This window comes from Exophiala oligosperma (genome assembly GCF_000835515.1).
Source record: "Exophiala oligosperma strain CBS 72588 unplaced genomic scaffold supercont1.8, whole genome shotgun sequence".
NCBI lineage: Eukaryota > Fungi > Ascomycota > Eurotiomycetes > Chaetothyriales > Herpotrichiellaceae > Exophiala > Exophiala oligosperma.
In genome coordinates, this window is record NW_015622825.1 from 1,547,206 (window position 1) to 1,560,616 (window position 13,411).

General features: G+C 50.2%; 7 protein-coding genes across 7 annotated transcripts; 2 read left to right on the forward strand and 5 right to left on the reverse strand.

Moving 5' to 3' along the window:
• Positions 1-1,954: 1,954 nt before the first annotated feature.
• On the reverse strand, positions 1,955-4,353 carry PV06_08490 (branchpoint-bridging protein). The gene is made up of 6 exons (XM_016409829.1): positions 4,153-4,353; positions 3,893-4,106; positions 3,627-3,844; positions 3,121-3,453; positions 2,865-3,070; positions 1,955-2,814 (listed from the first exon to the last, which is right to left on the reverse strand). Exons 1-6 carry the CDS (start codon positions 4,310-4,312, stop codon positions 2,296-2,298), a joined length of 1,650 nt encoding a protein of 549 aa, XP_016260137.1. The 5' UTR covers positions 4,313-4,353; the 3' UTR covers positions 1,955-2,295.
• Positions 4,354-4,639: 286 nt separating this feature from the next.
• PV06_08491 (uncharacterized protein) lies at positions 4,640-5,765 on the reverse strand. The gene is made up of 2 exons (XM_016409830.1): positions 5,277-5,765; positions 4,640-5,200 (listed from the first exon to the last, which is right to left on the reverse strand). The coding sequence occupies exon 2, from the start codon at positions 5,171-5,173 to the stop codon at positions 4,745-4,747; it is 429 nt and encodes a 142-aa protein (XP_016260138.1). The 5' UTR covers positions 5,174-5,200; positions 5,277-5,765; the 3' UTR covers positions 4,640-4,744.
• A 163-nt stretch (positions 5,766-5,928) lies between these two features.
• Positions 5,929-7,315, reverse strand: PV06_08492 (translation initiation factor SUI1). Its single transcript, XM_016409831.1, has 5 exons — positions 7,085-7,315; positions 6,809-6,883; positions 6,662-6,754; positions 6,483-6,613; positions 5,929-6,427 (listed from the first exon to the last, which is right to left on the reverse strand). The coding sequence occupies exons 1-5, from the start codon at positions 7,113-7,115 to the stop codon at positions 6,413-6,415; spliced, it is 345 nt and encodes a 114-aa protein (XP_016260139.1). The 5' UTR covers positions 7,116-7,315; the 3' UTR covers positions 5,929-6,412.
• Positions 7,316-7,605: 290 nt separating this feature from the next.
• On the reverse strand, positions 7,606-8,567 carry PV06_08493 (uncharacterized protein). The gene is made up of 7 exons (XM_016409832.1): positions 8,446-8,567; positions 8,314-8,393; positions 8,247-8,263; positions 8,170-8,181; positions 8,019-8,116; positions 7,951-7,967; positions 7,606-7,893 (listed from the first exon to the last, which is right to left on the reverse strand). The coding sequence occupies exons 1-7, from the start codon at positions 8,480-8,482 to the stop codon at positions 7,813-7,815; spliced, it is 342 nt and encodes a 113-aa protein (XP_016260140.1). The 5' UTR covers positions 8,483-8,567; the 3' UTR covers positions 7,606-7,812.
• Positions 8,568-8,717: 150 nt separating this feature from the next.
• On the forward strand, positions 8,718-9,564 carry PV06_08494 (uncharacterized protein). The gene has a single exon (XM_016409833.1). The coding sequence runs from the start codon at positions 8,807-8,809 to the stop codon at positions 9,425-9,427; it is 621 nt and encodes a 206-aa protein (XP_016260141.1). The 5' UTR covers positions 8,718-8,806; the 3' UTR covers positions 9,428-9,564.
• A 216-nt stretch (positions 9,565-9,780) lies between these two features.
• Positions 9,781-10,704, reverse strand: PV06_08495 (uncharacterized protein). Its single transcript, XM_016409834.1, has one exon. The coding sequence runs from the start codon at positions 10,649-10,651 to the stop codon at positions 9,950-9,952; it is 702 nt and encodes a 233-aa protein (XP_016260142.1). The 5' UTR covers positions 10,652-10,704; the 3' UTR covers positions 9,781-9,949.
• Positions 10,705-11,148: 444 nt separating this feature from the next.
• PV06_08496 (uncharacterized protein) lies at positions 11,149-13,411 on the forward strand. Its single transcript, XM_016409835.1, has 2 exons — positions 11,149-11,634; positions 11,704-13,411. Exons 1-2 carry the CDS (start codon positions 11,156-11,158, stop codon positions 12,338-12,340), a joined length of 1,116 nt encoding a protein of 371 aa, XP_016260143.1. The 5' UTR covers positions 11,149-11,155; the 3' UTR covers positions 12,341-13,411.

The window sequence follows — 13,411 nt, forward strand, 5'->3', positions numbered from 1 at the left end:
TCTGGGAGACAATGGAGTTGGAAAATGGAAGAAGTATTGGAGATCGGAAACTATGGATGGCTGCGTTCCCTGAAAACAACAGGCATGAATATCGAGTTCATATAGCCTGTGACTGCTGCTGCGGTGGGCAGCCCAGCCGTGTAGCTGAGCCATTCTCGCGTGACCCTTTTCCTGTTGATTCTTTCAGCCGCATGCTCTGTAAGATGAAGTGCCAATCAGGATTTATAGTCTCGTTGCCCTCCTTCCTGGACAAGGATGTTACCGCCGGCTGCGAGAGCTTGTCCACGGCTGGGGCAGGTTGTCCACGGGCTGGAAGATGCACCAAACGAGCAACTTTGAGAGAGTGGAAGGTCACCAGGGTCACCAGGGAGGGTTGCACAAGCCAGGCAGACTTACAGAGTGAAAAAACACTTTGGTTCTCCAATCATCGGGAGGCCACGACTGATCCAAAAGGCCTATGGTAAGCAGCCACATCTTGTTCTCTCATCCCCATGTTACCTCGTCTCTCCTTGTTCTCGTATCCCGTCCTGCACTCGAGACTCGTCGTGACCTGATCGAGCTTCGCGCCTGGCATTGGCACTGCCTGCGCTCGAGTACTCCACTCGCGGCGCAACCGTTCTCTAGCATACATTAGGTAGGTAGTCCCATAGTGGTAGAGGTTTATTTTCATCAATAGAAACCTCATGGTTTTGAGAGATGATACCGATAAGAAGAGTGGGAGATGGCCGGCCCTAAAGGTCTACTCCATGGAGGATCTTATATACGGAGCCAGGTATAGGAAAAGTATCTTCTCCATAAAAATTTCCCCAACCTACAGTTACAGTATCGTTCGTCGCCCACCCTCCACTTTATGGCTGTCTCGCGGCCAAGACAACTATTTTACCTGGTACTTGTTTACATGTATGAAGTCGAACTGCTCCCAACGAAACTGTCAATTCTACTTTGTTCATCTCGAGTTATGACCGACAACTCTACGAAAACAACGGATGACCATGACCATGACCATGACCTGTTGAAGGCTTCTCCTTCTCCTCTTCCACGCGACGACGACGACGAGAACGACGAGTACTCTGACTCGCACTCACACTCGGAGTACTACAATGTCTATTGGGTCGAATCTTCGGGGATGCCCCGTAACCACGTGGCCATTTTCGTAGAGACGCATGAATCGGGACTGGACACCGGCCATAATTTCCAAGTGTCCGGCAACATCCAACAGGGCATGTACCACAACCATCGACCTGGAAAGAAACCAGAAGAGGACGAGCAGTCGGCTTTCTTCAGTAAAAGAGTGATCGGCAAACCCCCAAAATCCGTCTACGACGACGGACAATTTCGACGAGTTTGTGATCTGGTCGAGCCCCCGCCCAAACAGTTCAACGGTCCCCAGAGACTGGTCCCACGCTCGAAACCCTTGAGAAGGTGCGGTGAATGGGCAGGGGAAGCGGTGAAGCGACTGAGATCGGAGGGCATTCTGGTGGTCTAGTCTTGCCCTGGACTTTTTCTCCTTTTTGCGCCGTGTGACGATGACGTTGACGAATGATTCCAACGTCCAGGCATTCAAGGGTCAGGCAGAAACACCAGCAATATCAAAATGCGAGGGAGATAACGTATGGATCGCTGGCACCGCCCTCAGACAACGACAAGTTTTATCCAAAAGATTTGTGTACGGCAGTACAGTCATGGGAGACGGATGGAAAGAAATTCTTGAGTCCACCTTATAGTAGGACCCGAGATTGGAAAGGCAGTGTCGTTGTTCTGGCGGTGTACGCTTTGTACCATTGATTTTGATAATACGTGTCTTGAGACGGCTAGAGGACACGGGCAAAGGCATAGGCGTCGGGAATTCCTTTTGAGCAGTATCGACGATTCCCACGTAGTTAATGCTATACTGCAGTATAGAGTAAATCCTAAAACAAACAGTTGAAAGTCGAGACGATGATTCAGAAACAAAACCTCATCTCGCATTCCATTCAATGCAATTTTTATTCCTAGCTTCCGTACTACCTACAAACTGTAAAAGCAACCTGCCTTACCTTATGCTTGAAATGTCCAGGTTGCCCGGTACTTTGCTACCCCTTCAGTGAAAGCATCGTAAAAGGACAAGTCCTGAACCTTCTGAACAGCAAAATGAAGCAAGCTCCGATCCTGAAAAGCAACAACCCCAAAACGAGCGACGAAAACCACCTTGCCATTGTTGTTGTTTGTTGTCATTCGAACATCCATGCTCCTGGCCAATGTACCACCGAAGCAAATGTTCCGCCTGCACCACATTGTGAAGCACTGGTGCACGCTTTATGCTGGTGGCGGTGGGGGAGGAACGTAATCGTTGCTTGGTGGAGGGGGTTGCGCATCCGGTGGTGGTGGCGGCGCAGCTCCATCAGGGGGTGGAGGAGGTGCTTGACCATATTGCTGGAGGAAAGAGCTGATCCCAGGAGGAGCGGCAGGAGGAGGTGGAACACCATAAGCTGGTGGCTGATCGTAGCCAGGATAACCACCATAGCCATAGCCCTGTCCAGGAGGTGGGGGAGGAGCTTGCTGTTGCCATGGTGCGGCTTGGTGCTGACCTGGGGCAGATCTATAGTCGGCTTGACGGCCTTGCTGCCAAGGTGGAAGCGAGGAGCCAGCATCGCGGTCTTGTCGCTCCCGCTGCCATGGAGCAGGGGCACCAGTCGGCTGTCTGGCCCATGGTCGAGTATCGCCACCGCCACCGCCGCCGCCGTAGGAATCTCCTTGATCATAGCTGCCTGGCGCCGCTTCAATACGACCAGCGGGCGCGCCCGAGGGATTTCCTGAGAGTTCTTGCATGAGGTTCTGTGTAATGTTAGTAGACGTCACTTGATCAAAGGAATTTCAACACATACCTCCATTTCTCGGTCAACAGCATCAGAAGGACCAAGACGGCGTTGGTTGAATCCACCTGGAACATTATTCCGCATGTCACTACCTCGTTGTCGGTCTGGACAATCTCTGGCCATGTGGCCAGCATTGCCACAAACTCGGCAAATGATGTTGGCAGTGAAATTACGCTGCTCTGGACAATCATATTTGCGATGCCCGATTTGCCCACCTGCAAGATGTTAGTTTGGGTTTCCTTTTCATAGTTACAAAAGAACTTACAATTCTGGCAAGCTTGATTCTCATCGTCGCGAAGGGTTCCGTTGAGGGCTGCAAGTTCTCTAAGTTGGTTCCGCTTCAACTCGTTCTGTCCTTCGGGGATGGATGCGGCGGTCTCAATGACATTGTGGATCAATTTCTTGGCCTTGTTGACCTTTTCCTCGGTATCTGCCATAATGAGACAATGCAAGTCTTCTTCCTGGTTGCTGGTGTGCGCTGCGTCAGATCGTCCCTTTCCTTCCTTGACAGAGCCTTTGCCTCGAATGGCAATCTTGGCTCCAGACTCATTTTCCATCTTCTTCAACGTGTTACCACGAGGTCCAATGAGTAGACCAACTTTGCAGCTAAGTGTTAGTATCTGGTGGTCAAAAAGAAACATGATGTAGGGAGAATTCTTGTTAGTGCAGGGTAAGACCACGTCTATCCACACAGCCTTATAGACAGGCGATAGCACGCAGAATAGTAAAACAGATGGGTTAGGAGCAGAGTTAGAGGGTTAGTTAGCATACTAAAGTTAATCTCGGGATAGTCATTCACTGGCACATAGACCTTTTCTTGGGTCTTGGTTGGTCGGCGGTAGTCAGACGGTGGGTGATAGTTAGGAATAGTCTTCATGGCCTTCTCAATGAGCTTGTGTCTTTCATCCTCCAGGCGTTTGCGGTATCGGAACTCTCGAGTGTTGACTCGGCGACCGAAGTTGTCGTATTGAGGCGGTGGAGACGGAGATCTGTGGATTTGTGAGCTGATGATATTTAGATGCGAGTCGCTAACGTACCTGTCTGCCTCCGCAGGGACAACATCGTTGATACGAAGCTTTTGACTGATCTCTTCGATACGCAAGTGAAGCGTGTACGCGTCAAGTTGCTCTGCTGTCATGTTTGCTTGAATCATGGTAGGAAGTCCCATGAGGCCTGCAGCTTTGTTCTCGCCAGCCTCACCCCAGCGATTTCGCTTCCTACGTCTCTTCACGCCATCGGCAGCAGGCTCGGCTGAGTTTGTTAGTATCTTGTATCAATTGAGAAAGAGATGACATACCTCTGGTAGGACTACGCCCACGCTTGCCTGAGTCTCCATACGCAGGAGAGTCGGCGGAGCTTCCATTCTGCGAGTCACCGTTGCCTTCGCCTCCAAACCGACGACGTGTTCCGAGAGGAATATTGTTCGAACCTGTTATGCCTTGATTGCGCCACGCCATCTTGACTGTTGCGCTGTGATGAAATTGTTCAAGGTGTTGTGATGGAACAATGAGCAGAAACTGAAATTATTCCACGAGCGCAGGCTGCCATAGGGGCAACACAGCGTGGCAACTTTGCCGAGATCGTCCACTCCTGTCGCCGCTTTAACAATCAGCAGCCACGCCCCTTAGACGTTTCACTCACATTCACAAATTGGATATTGTCAGTCGCTTAGGTATGTCAGTAGAAATGATTGGCGTGTCTGTCACTGAGTGTGATGGATTGGCCGCTCCGCCATCGAGTTGGGCAGACTAAAAGGGCAGATATATTAAACTAAGATGAAGTATCCCGAGGGTAGTGTCTGAAGTCCGCTGCTGTGAGAACAATTTTCCCACCATGCGCGTGAAATACATATTGTTGTAGAGAGCCGCCTGAAAAATCGACCAAATTTCTTATAGTTCCGTCTTGACCCAGCGTGCAAGAATTGGTGGTATAAGGGAATCCCAATCGCAACCCTGCCAAGGTACCGTATTAACCTGGATAAGGCATACCAGGACAAAAAGACTGAGAAGGCTGCATGCTGATAACACGTATAAACATTTCAATCGCAACACTTGTCTCCTCCGGCGGTCGTCCCTGTCCCCTTCCACTGCAATGTCCTGCTGTGTGAAAAAGTAGAGGAGCATCAGGGTGACGGAGATCGTAATCCACGCCAGCAAATTTCGACTCATCTTGGATAGGTCTGGTTCCAAGGCGGCAGAGAAGCGAAATACCTGCATACAGCCAAAGGAGAGGAAAATGGAGAGACTGCAAAGGCGGACGAGAACGGCAAATGGAGAATAGTGCAACAGCCAGCGAGCCATCAACGATGATGCGAACATATGAGCGAGATATGCAGCTGCAGCGGCCTAATTATGCCCATTAGCGACGTTTCCTGTATGATATTCGCCTGGAACAAATTGCCAGGGAAGATTTTTGGCTCACCCAGAGAAAACTCAGGGCAACCTGAGCAATGGCTATGCGCTCGAAGATGACATTCTCCCAAAGGCTTTTCTCGCCACCGTCATCAGAAACAACCGCCGAAACGTTCGTAAGCCACACGAGGCGGTAGATGCTGACGCAGATATGGCAAGCCCACCATGATGCAGATATTGTCGACAAAGCACGGCAAAGAAGCAAGGGTACGTGCCACTGTGGCTGGACTCCAAGCACCACAGCTACACGTGGATACCTCGCACTGCGAGCAACACTGCCTTTCCTGCCATCATCTCTACACTGCTGAGGTGCCGTAATCGAAGAAGATGGAGACACTCGGTTCAAAGATTCACGATAAGCTGGCGCGGGATCGGTGTTCGCCAGCGGAGCCGTTGTTTGCAGCTATGGCGGCTGCATTCCCTTGCGATAGATATTGACGCAATCAGCGGAGACCTTAGGACAGTGCTCGCAGAGAGATCTTGGGTCAAAATGTCGAGAGTTGCAATGCGCAAGGAAGAACTAGTAGTATGAATACACCCACGCAACTTGAGACTTGAAACTCGACCTGGTCTAAACCCCAGATTGCCTGTGTTTTCTTGGCAGGGCGAAGGCCTAGCGAGCCCCCACTACACAGACCGGAGGCTCCCTACTGCCACCGAGATCCAGTTACAGCGTACTGTATGTTCGCGTCTGGTTTATTCGTACGGGTCCAAATGGCTGATCATGGAACATGGAACGTGGAAAGCAGAGAAGGGCAGAATGTTAAAACTGCAATGATAACATGTACAATAGGAAGCTATCTTGCGGAGCTGGTAGCGTCAGCGAGAGAAAAGCCCGCCCCTCGATTGTCCAGGAACCAGTGCTCCCAGCATCCCGTATCCTTATCCATACTTAGGTAACCTGGCCTCTTCTCCAGGACTGTGGCCTCATCATATCATCCCGAAAGCACGTTTCTATTTGTGGGTATCATAAAGCATACAACCATTCCCATCCTGCAAATGCTATCGTAACTTGGCCGCTGCAACGGCCTGAAGGCGTAGGACGTAAGAAGTAATCGTTTTTAGGAAAGTGTTTCTCGATCAGGCGACAACTTCTATCTGTCCTCGAGGACCGAGCAGGATAGCGCAGAATGTCGGTTGAAGCGTTTAGAAACCGTGAACCTGTATTGCAGTCAGTAAAGCCGCAGAGGAGCGTAAGTTTCTCTCGTGTGCTTACCTTGATGGTTTTAGCGTCGAGCTCGAGGCCATCTTTGGCGACCAAAAACTCTTGAACATCTTTGCGTTGATCACCCTGAAGTTGGATCACCTCACCCATCTCACTGTCGGTAACGATGGTGCCATTGCAAGCTAATTTGTGTCAGTTGGTGTGAGCACTAAAGGCATGGGCATACACACCGAATTTCTTCTTGATGACCTTGAGAATCTTCTTTTGGTCGAACTTCTTGGGAAGTCCTTGAACAGTCGTCAAAGTCTTGCGACCATTTCGTTCTGGGAATCCCCGTCAGCACAATGGTATGTTTGGCAGGTGAGGTCGCCGCTTACGTTGGATACGTATGTGTATGTAGTTCTGGGATTGCTTCGCTTCCCCAGTATCGTCGTCGGCCTCCGCGAAGGGGTCTGGCGATAAAGAATGTTAGTCATAATCAATAGATAAGGCGAAATGAACGCGACAAGCAAGGACGTTGAAGCGGTTAGAGACAAAGATCGTCCAAGCCTGTGAACAGCTACAAAGAGGATGCGGTGTGCATTTCCAACTCTTCGTCGCTCGTTGCTGAAGGGAGTGGTGGCGAACGAGGGTTCGCAAGAGGGGTCGCTTACCAAAGGTTTTGAGGTTTTGGATAGTTGACATAAACTCGTTTGTCCGGAAAAACTGGATTGATTCGAAGTAATGGATTGTCTTTGATGGGGATTTATTGAATGTCTTCGAAAACGAGTACGTGAGGTTTGAGTGGAGTGTAGAAATGAATTCGTTCTTGTGAAGAAAGAGAAGAAACAAGGCGCAGGGAGAGAAGTTGAGCAAGAGGGGAAGGTTCCAGCGCAGTTTCAAACGCCAAGCCCAGGACTGGCCAAGGGTTAATACGGCAGGAGGTTCCCATTTTATTACTTGTCAATCATAATGGCCACATGCCAGTCACTTTGGCACCGGGACGGCGGCAGTCCAGGCACTTCCCAACGCTTATGACACCTCCGACGAACCGTTCGGGGAGCTACGCTACAGTATTACCATGTGGAGGTCCGTCACTGTCATTGTGCGTCCATATCACTCTTTTGCCATTGAATGCATCCAAAAAGCCATCTAGACTAGATAACAACACATCGTCGAATAGATGAAGTCATGCGGTTAATCACAATGAAGGATACAGGTAGATAATGGAAATCGGTATTCTCTTGCATGGTGGCCACTGGTGGCGTCAAAGAATTATGGCAGCATGCATACTTGAAACATCACGACAGACGGCTAGCGTCGTCTATCTAACGTTCGAACCGACATCCTGCGCTCATGGTCTTCTCCAGACAGCATCTACATCTGATGTCGATCCGATTGATCATGTCGATGCCACCGGTAACTGTGCTTGCGAAGCCCTTGCTACGTTTGCAGGTGGTGGAAGGAATAGAGGCATGTATGTCTGGTGTTTCGCGTTAGTCACTCCCCCGGGGCAATCGAAATTTCCAACACATCTTACCACAGCGACAGCGAGGACTATCATACGTCAGTCTGCTTCTCATGGAGTCTCGGGGTACTTGCACATACCTGCCATGCCAAATGATAGATATCCAGGAGTAGCATTGTTGGACCTTTGAGCTGGAGTTTCACCAAGCCAGTTCAAAAGGGACGATAGCAGCGCAAACCTCCTCCACTCAGCAATAGCTCCAGTAAATGAGAATTGCATAGTATGACTTACCATCCGAGCATTCTGGTAACGGAGGGTAGTTAGTACTTGTGTGACTGCTCCAGAAAACAGATGCGTGTGCTGCTTACTTGTTTCTCGTAAACATCTGCGATGCACGTCAGTGAGTTCGTCCCGGTCATGATGCATTGCACTTACAGCTGCCATGGGCATAGTGCTCGATAATGTAGAGCTAAAATCGACGGGTTTCTCTTCTTTTGGCTCGACATAAGGGATGACTTGTTCCTCGAGTTAGCTGAATGTCCCTCAAGCTGTGTCGCTTTGACATACCGAGATCCGTCCTGCGCATATCTTTCTTGGACGCCATGACTACTGGTAGGTCCTCTCAACAGTAGTCGGTTCTGCGGACGATGCTAAAACAGAAGGCGATTGATCAGACCGAGATATCAAACACGAAGCTGTTAGATGCAGCCCAGCCAACCAGTTTATGAAAGTTCCAGACCCGTCGGCTTCACTCCGGCCTTGGCAGCACAAGCAGTGCCCGGCTCGCTCACGGAGACGGTTGCCGCTTTTAAAGCGACTTTCTTCGCACCACGTACCCTCGCAGCGAAGCCTTACATGTTGAGCAGCATACACGAGCTTTGCACAGAACAGTGCTCCTCAGCATGAATCGAAAGAAATTCGATTGACAATGCCACTCTCACCTGAGGACATTGTCAGCGTTCACGTTGGGGATGGAAGTTCCGCAGAATGGTTGAATCAGCGCAAGTTCAAACCAAAGTTGACCATTGTCGAGTCCAATCCGGCGTGGCCACAGCGATTCTTAGACATCAAAACACGTATAGAAGCTGCGCTAGGCTCGACTGCAGTTGCCATTCATCATGCAGGATCCACCAGTGTGCCAGGTCTGCCGGCAAAAGATATTATTGACGTCGATCTTGTCGTAAAGGATAGTATGGACGAGGGTTCTTATGTTGCGGCTCTCGAGTCCTTGGGCTTCGTATTCCTTATCCGCGAGCCGGACTGGTACCAACATCGCTTTTTCTTTGATGAAGAAAACCGGCCTAATGCATACTTCATCAACCTTCACGTCTGGGGACCGGATTGCCCCGAGGTTGAGAGGCACCGGATCTTCCGCGACTGGCTCTCAAAGTCACCGAAAGACCTACAGCTATATGCCAATGTCAAACGTGAATGTGCTTCAGCATCTGAGGCCGCAGGGGAATCAATGGAAGAATACACGCTGCGAAAGGGCAAAGCTATTCAAGAGATCATGGATCGGGCGTTCCGCGATCTGGGCTACATCAAGTAATATGGCAAGTCGTTTTGTTCTGCCAAGGGAAAGAAATGGAGGGAGTCTGAGAACTAGCTAGCATGAATCTCATGCTTGTATATTCCTCAATCAGCTTGGGCCAGCGCATAGATTAGATCTTTGGCTATTCCATCTTTCTAGCTGCTTCAACACTCGTCAAGCGGTAGTCCACCCACCGTGGAGGCACTTCAAGAGCCTCGTCAGCTCGTCCCCTGGTACGTCGGCGTCCCTTTGCATGAGATAGCAGCGATGGTTCGGTATTACCTTCTTGCGGTACTGGAACCAGTAATGTTCATCCGGGGAGAAGCGAAGACGAGAGGACTTGTCGGAAGATGTAATTATGCACACACGCTCCATGATTCATAATGTGCATGTGTCCGCGAAGGGTGGTGGCAGAGACCTGACATTCAAAGTCCAGGGACGGAACATCATCTTTTCCGTCTCCGTATCTTCAGAGCGTAGATTTCGTGCTCACATTACCGACATCACGGAGTAATGATGTTATTCGCGCTACTTGAATCTCTATGGAAGGGTAGGCCTGGACTTTCGCCATTCTTTCAGACCTGCCTTGAGCGGGATTAGTTTGCCGTCAACATCTCGAGGTTCGTAGTCTAGGGCTGCGAAACCTGCTTCAGCCACATCATTTCCATAATGCTCGCTGATCCAGTGCGCAAACATGTCCATCCCTGCGCAGGCTCCTCCAGCAGTCCAGAATTTTCCATCCGCAATCCACTGCTTCTTCGTTGTCCAGTTGACCTCGGGCCTGAGCTTGACAGCCATGGGGATAAACTGGTGGTTTGTTGTGGCGCTCTTGCCGTCAAGAATTCCCATCATAGCCGCAACGATCGCACCAGTACAAGTGGTGAATATACCTTTGAGCTCGTCGACTCGGCCACGGACAAAGTCGGTGAAGACCGGGGGCACATTCATAAAGAACTCAGGCCCGGGTCCGCCAATAAGAAGATAGTCCAACGGAGGGCAGTCGGCGCAAGTAGTAGTGGGCTGTATCTTGATAGAAGCTGTCCCTGCTACTGCCTCGAGAGACTCGCCAATGTAGATGAATTCGATATTATTGCCTCTCCGAGCGATGTCGATCGGAAAGCCGCTCACTTGCTGCATGCCATGTAGGTAGCTAGTTGAGGAGGAAGAGAGGAGGTCCAAAGGGCCAACAACGTCGATGACTTGAAATGGGATGCATAAAACTCCAAATCGAATCTGAGCCATGATGATAGGGTTCGAGGGACCTCAGTCGTTTATGTTGTGCAATCAACTTCTTGTACATACCTTGGATGTCAGAAGACATTGAGAATGGCTGAGACTTATATACGCAGTCGCAGAACAATTTTTCCTTTCAGACATCCCACGGGAATCTGTTGGTGCTGGTCCATCTGAAGTATGCCATTCTTGAAGAGGAAATACATTTCAATCAGGCAAGGCCCCCTTGGCTATTGACGTTCACTTTCCCGATGGGAAACATGTTCCAAACAAAATGAGGATAACCATGGAGCCACACGACTTGGTACAGAAGGAGCGTTATACTCTCTTTTCCACAGCTTACCAGACCGTCTTATATCAAGATTTTGAACTTCATTTGGTAGAAGCCTGACTGCATAGAACTTGAACAGCGAATAGTGAGCAGTACTTGAGGCGCTGGTAGAGGTTACATAACCCATGAGTAAGCACTACCTTGGCAGATGCGGAATCTCCTGCGCAAGCTTCGTTCTGCCCATGAGAACTTTCCAAAACGATCAGTTGAAGAGGTCATATCATCACTTGTCCAAGAGATCTCGAAATAACAACGCGACCGCAATGTCGCACTCGACCATGATCCTCCCCAGGAGGACTGCGACGACCGCCGCAATTTCTAGTTTTGCAAAGAGAAAACCTCGCACTCCGTTCCTCTGCGAACACCAAATCTTTTCCCTAGCAGCTCGCCAATTTACGACCAGTCATAGAAGGGAGGCTCTCGGACAACGCAGAGATCTGGACTATGCCGCGATAGTGCCCAAACAAAAATCCCAGAAGACCATGATGGCCCAAAACTCGTTCGAAAAGTCCAAAGCCCTCCCTGACGATCTGGGCAGGATGCCCAACTGCCCCATCCTCTCCTCTGCATCAAACCTGCCCAGCTGGCTACCTCCCACGTTCCGACAACGGCTTCGAATTCAGTGGTTCCAGCTTAAGCAAAATGTGCAGGGGACCTTCACGTACGTCCCGAGAACTCTTCCTAGACTTGCCTCTCGAGATCCGGCACACTGACGTTTCTTTTCTCGCAGCTTGATCTATCTACAGTGGTGGGACGCACCCCGAGACCCTCTCACCAACAAGAAATTGTCAAAACCTTTGGAGCTCTCCGATAGAACCCAGGTTGCCATGGACCTTCACAAACAGTTCAACACGGCACTCACGAACGGCGATGTACGCACGCTCGAGAAGGTCGCTTGCAACGGCCTCCTGAACCAAGCCAAATCACGAATTCAACGTCGAAAGAGAACGCGCACGGATGAGACTTGGAAGCTGCTCAGCTACATTGGCATCACATACCCACGCTTCCTACAGACGTGGCCAATTTCCGTCCTTCTCCCAAACGCCTCCGCCCGAGTCGTCTCGGACCGATTGGCTCCCCTCCCGATGCCGAATTCCTCTTTCCGACAATGTACCGTGCGCATTCGATCGACGCAATATTATAGACTGTCGAACATGACCGAGGGGAACATGAAAAACCTGACGGAATACGTCGTGATTCAGAAACTCACACTCAACGGCAAAGAAAGTCCTTGGAAGATGTGGGGAACGGTTGATCCAAACACCGTCGAAGAGGTCGAGAAAATGATCGAGGGCGGAAAGACGCAAGACACCATAGGCGGCAGATTCAGAGATCAACTGTCCGGCTTTACTGGTTTCAACGTCTAAAAAAAGGATGCACTTCAGATCTTTGGAGTGGCCCCGTCTCGGTGGGTTGGTACCCGGTGGACTCGAAACCGTGATCGAATATCCCGCGAGGTCGTTCTTCGCTCCCACATCTTTATACCATCAAAGCCCTGTCTTGGGGCGACAAATTCGCCCGACTGTCATGTGTGAGCAGTGAGATTGGTTTCCGTGGCGTTTCCAAGCGATCTTACCCATACCGGCATCCTCTGTACGGATAGTTCCAAGAACAAAAAATTCAATCGACGGTCACTCGCAACGAAACAGATGGTGATCCTGCGAGATGTATTGATATCCTAAACAAGGGCTCTTACGGACACCGACTCCTTTCCCCCCTCGAATCCATTTGGACTGTGTCGCAGACTTATACATCTAACGTGTATGTATGGGGAGATCCGGAGTTACTTGACAATACAACCTTTTTCTTTGGTCGAGGCATTGGCCATGATCTCAGAAATATGTCTACCCGACTCTAGTCCTGTCACTGCCATCCATACATGCTCCCCTGGACGAGTGGTGGTGGCGTGCCTATTTACCTCCTGTAATTGCGAGACGACAAGAAGGATTTTCCCGTACCGGACGAGGGGAGGATGACGGCATGATACTCCGTACTCGTTCGTACTCGTTTGTGCTCGTAGGGGGGGGTTGTCTTGCATGGTCATGGTCACGGTCAGCATTGCCGTTGACTACCGACTACCCAATACGGTGGATACTCGTATTGGCGTGGTGGGTTAGGAAAAATATGGCTTGTTCCGTCCCTTGGATCGTCGCCGACCATTTTTTCTTCTTGTCTCGATGCGTTCCCATGTAGGGGGGCTCTGGGGTGAGTGTGTGTGTATGTGTGGAAAACAAGGTGTCGTGTACCTACCTACCTACCCAGGTATCTAGAGTTGTTGTCTTGAGGCGGGAGAAGGCCTTTCTGTTTGGAAGCGTCAAACCCGGTGACCTCTTACAGAGGGTGGCTACCCGAACCCCCTTTTTGTTGTATAGTGTACTACAAAGTATAGTGTTGAGAGACTACATGTAAATTCAAAACATCTCATTCGTTGCAAAGAG

Coding starts and splice junctions, on each gene's coding strand:
- PV06_08494 (XM_016409833.1), top strand. CDS start 8,807: ATGCCACTCTCACCTGAGGACATTGTCAGCGTTCACGTTGGGGATGGA.
- PV06_08496 (XM_016409835.1), top strand. CDS start 11,156: ATGAGAACTTTCCAAAACGATCAGTTGAAGAGGTCATATCATCACTTG. Junction 11,635..11,703: donor AATGTGCAGGGGACCTTCAC/GTACGTCCCGAG, acceptor CTTTTCTCGCAG/CTTGATCTATCTACAGTGGT.
- PV06_08491 (XM_016409830.1), bottom strand. CDS start 5,173: ATGTTCGCATCATCGTTGATGGCTCGCTGGCTGTTGCACTATTCTCCA.
- PV06_08492 (XM_016409831.1), bottom strand. CDS start 7,115: ATGTCAACTATCCAAAACCTCAAAACCTTTG. Junction 6,755..6,808: donor CATACACATACGTATCCAAC/GTAAGCGGCGAC, acceptor GGGGATTCCCAG/AACGAAATGGTCGCAAGACT. Junction 6,614..6,661: donor GGTCATCAAGAAGAAATTCG/GTGTGTATGCCC, acceptor GACACAAATTAG/CTTGCAATGGCACCATCGTT.
- PV06_08490 (XM_016409829.1), bottom strand. CDS start 4,312: ATGGCGTGGCGCAATCAAGGCATAACAGGTTCGAACAATATTCCTCTC. Junction 3,071..3,120: donor GAATCAAGCTTGCCAGAATT/GTAAGTTCTTTT, acceptor AACATCTTGCAG/GTGGGCAAATCGGGCATCGC. Junction 2,815..2,864: donor CTGTTGACCGAGAAATGGAG/GTATGTGTTGAA, acceptor AACATTACACAG/AACCTCATGCAAGAACTCTC.
- PV06_08495 (XM_016409834.1), bottom strand. CDS start 10,651: ATGGCTCAGATTCGATTTGGAGTTTTATGCATCCCATTTCAAGTCATC.
- PV06_08493 (XM_016409832.1), bottom strand. CDS start 8,482: ATGGCGTCCAAGAAAGATATGCGCAGGACGGATCTCG. Junction 8,394..8,445: donor TATGCGCAGGACGGATCTCG/GTATGTCAAAGC, acceptor TCGAGGAACAAG/TCATCCCTTATGTCGAGCCA.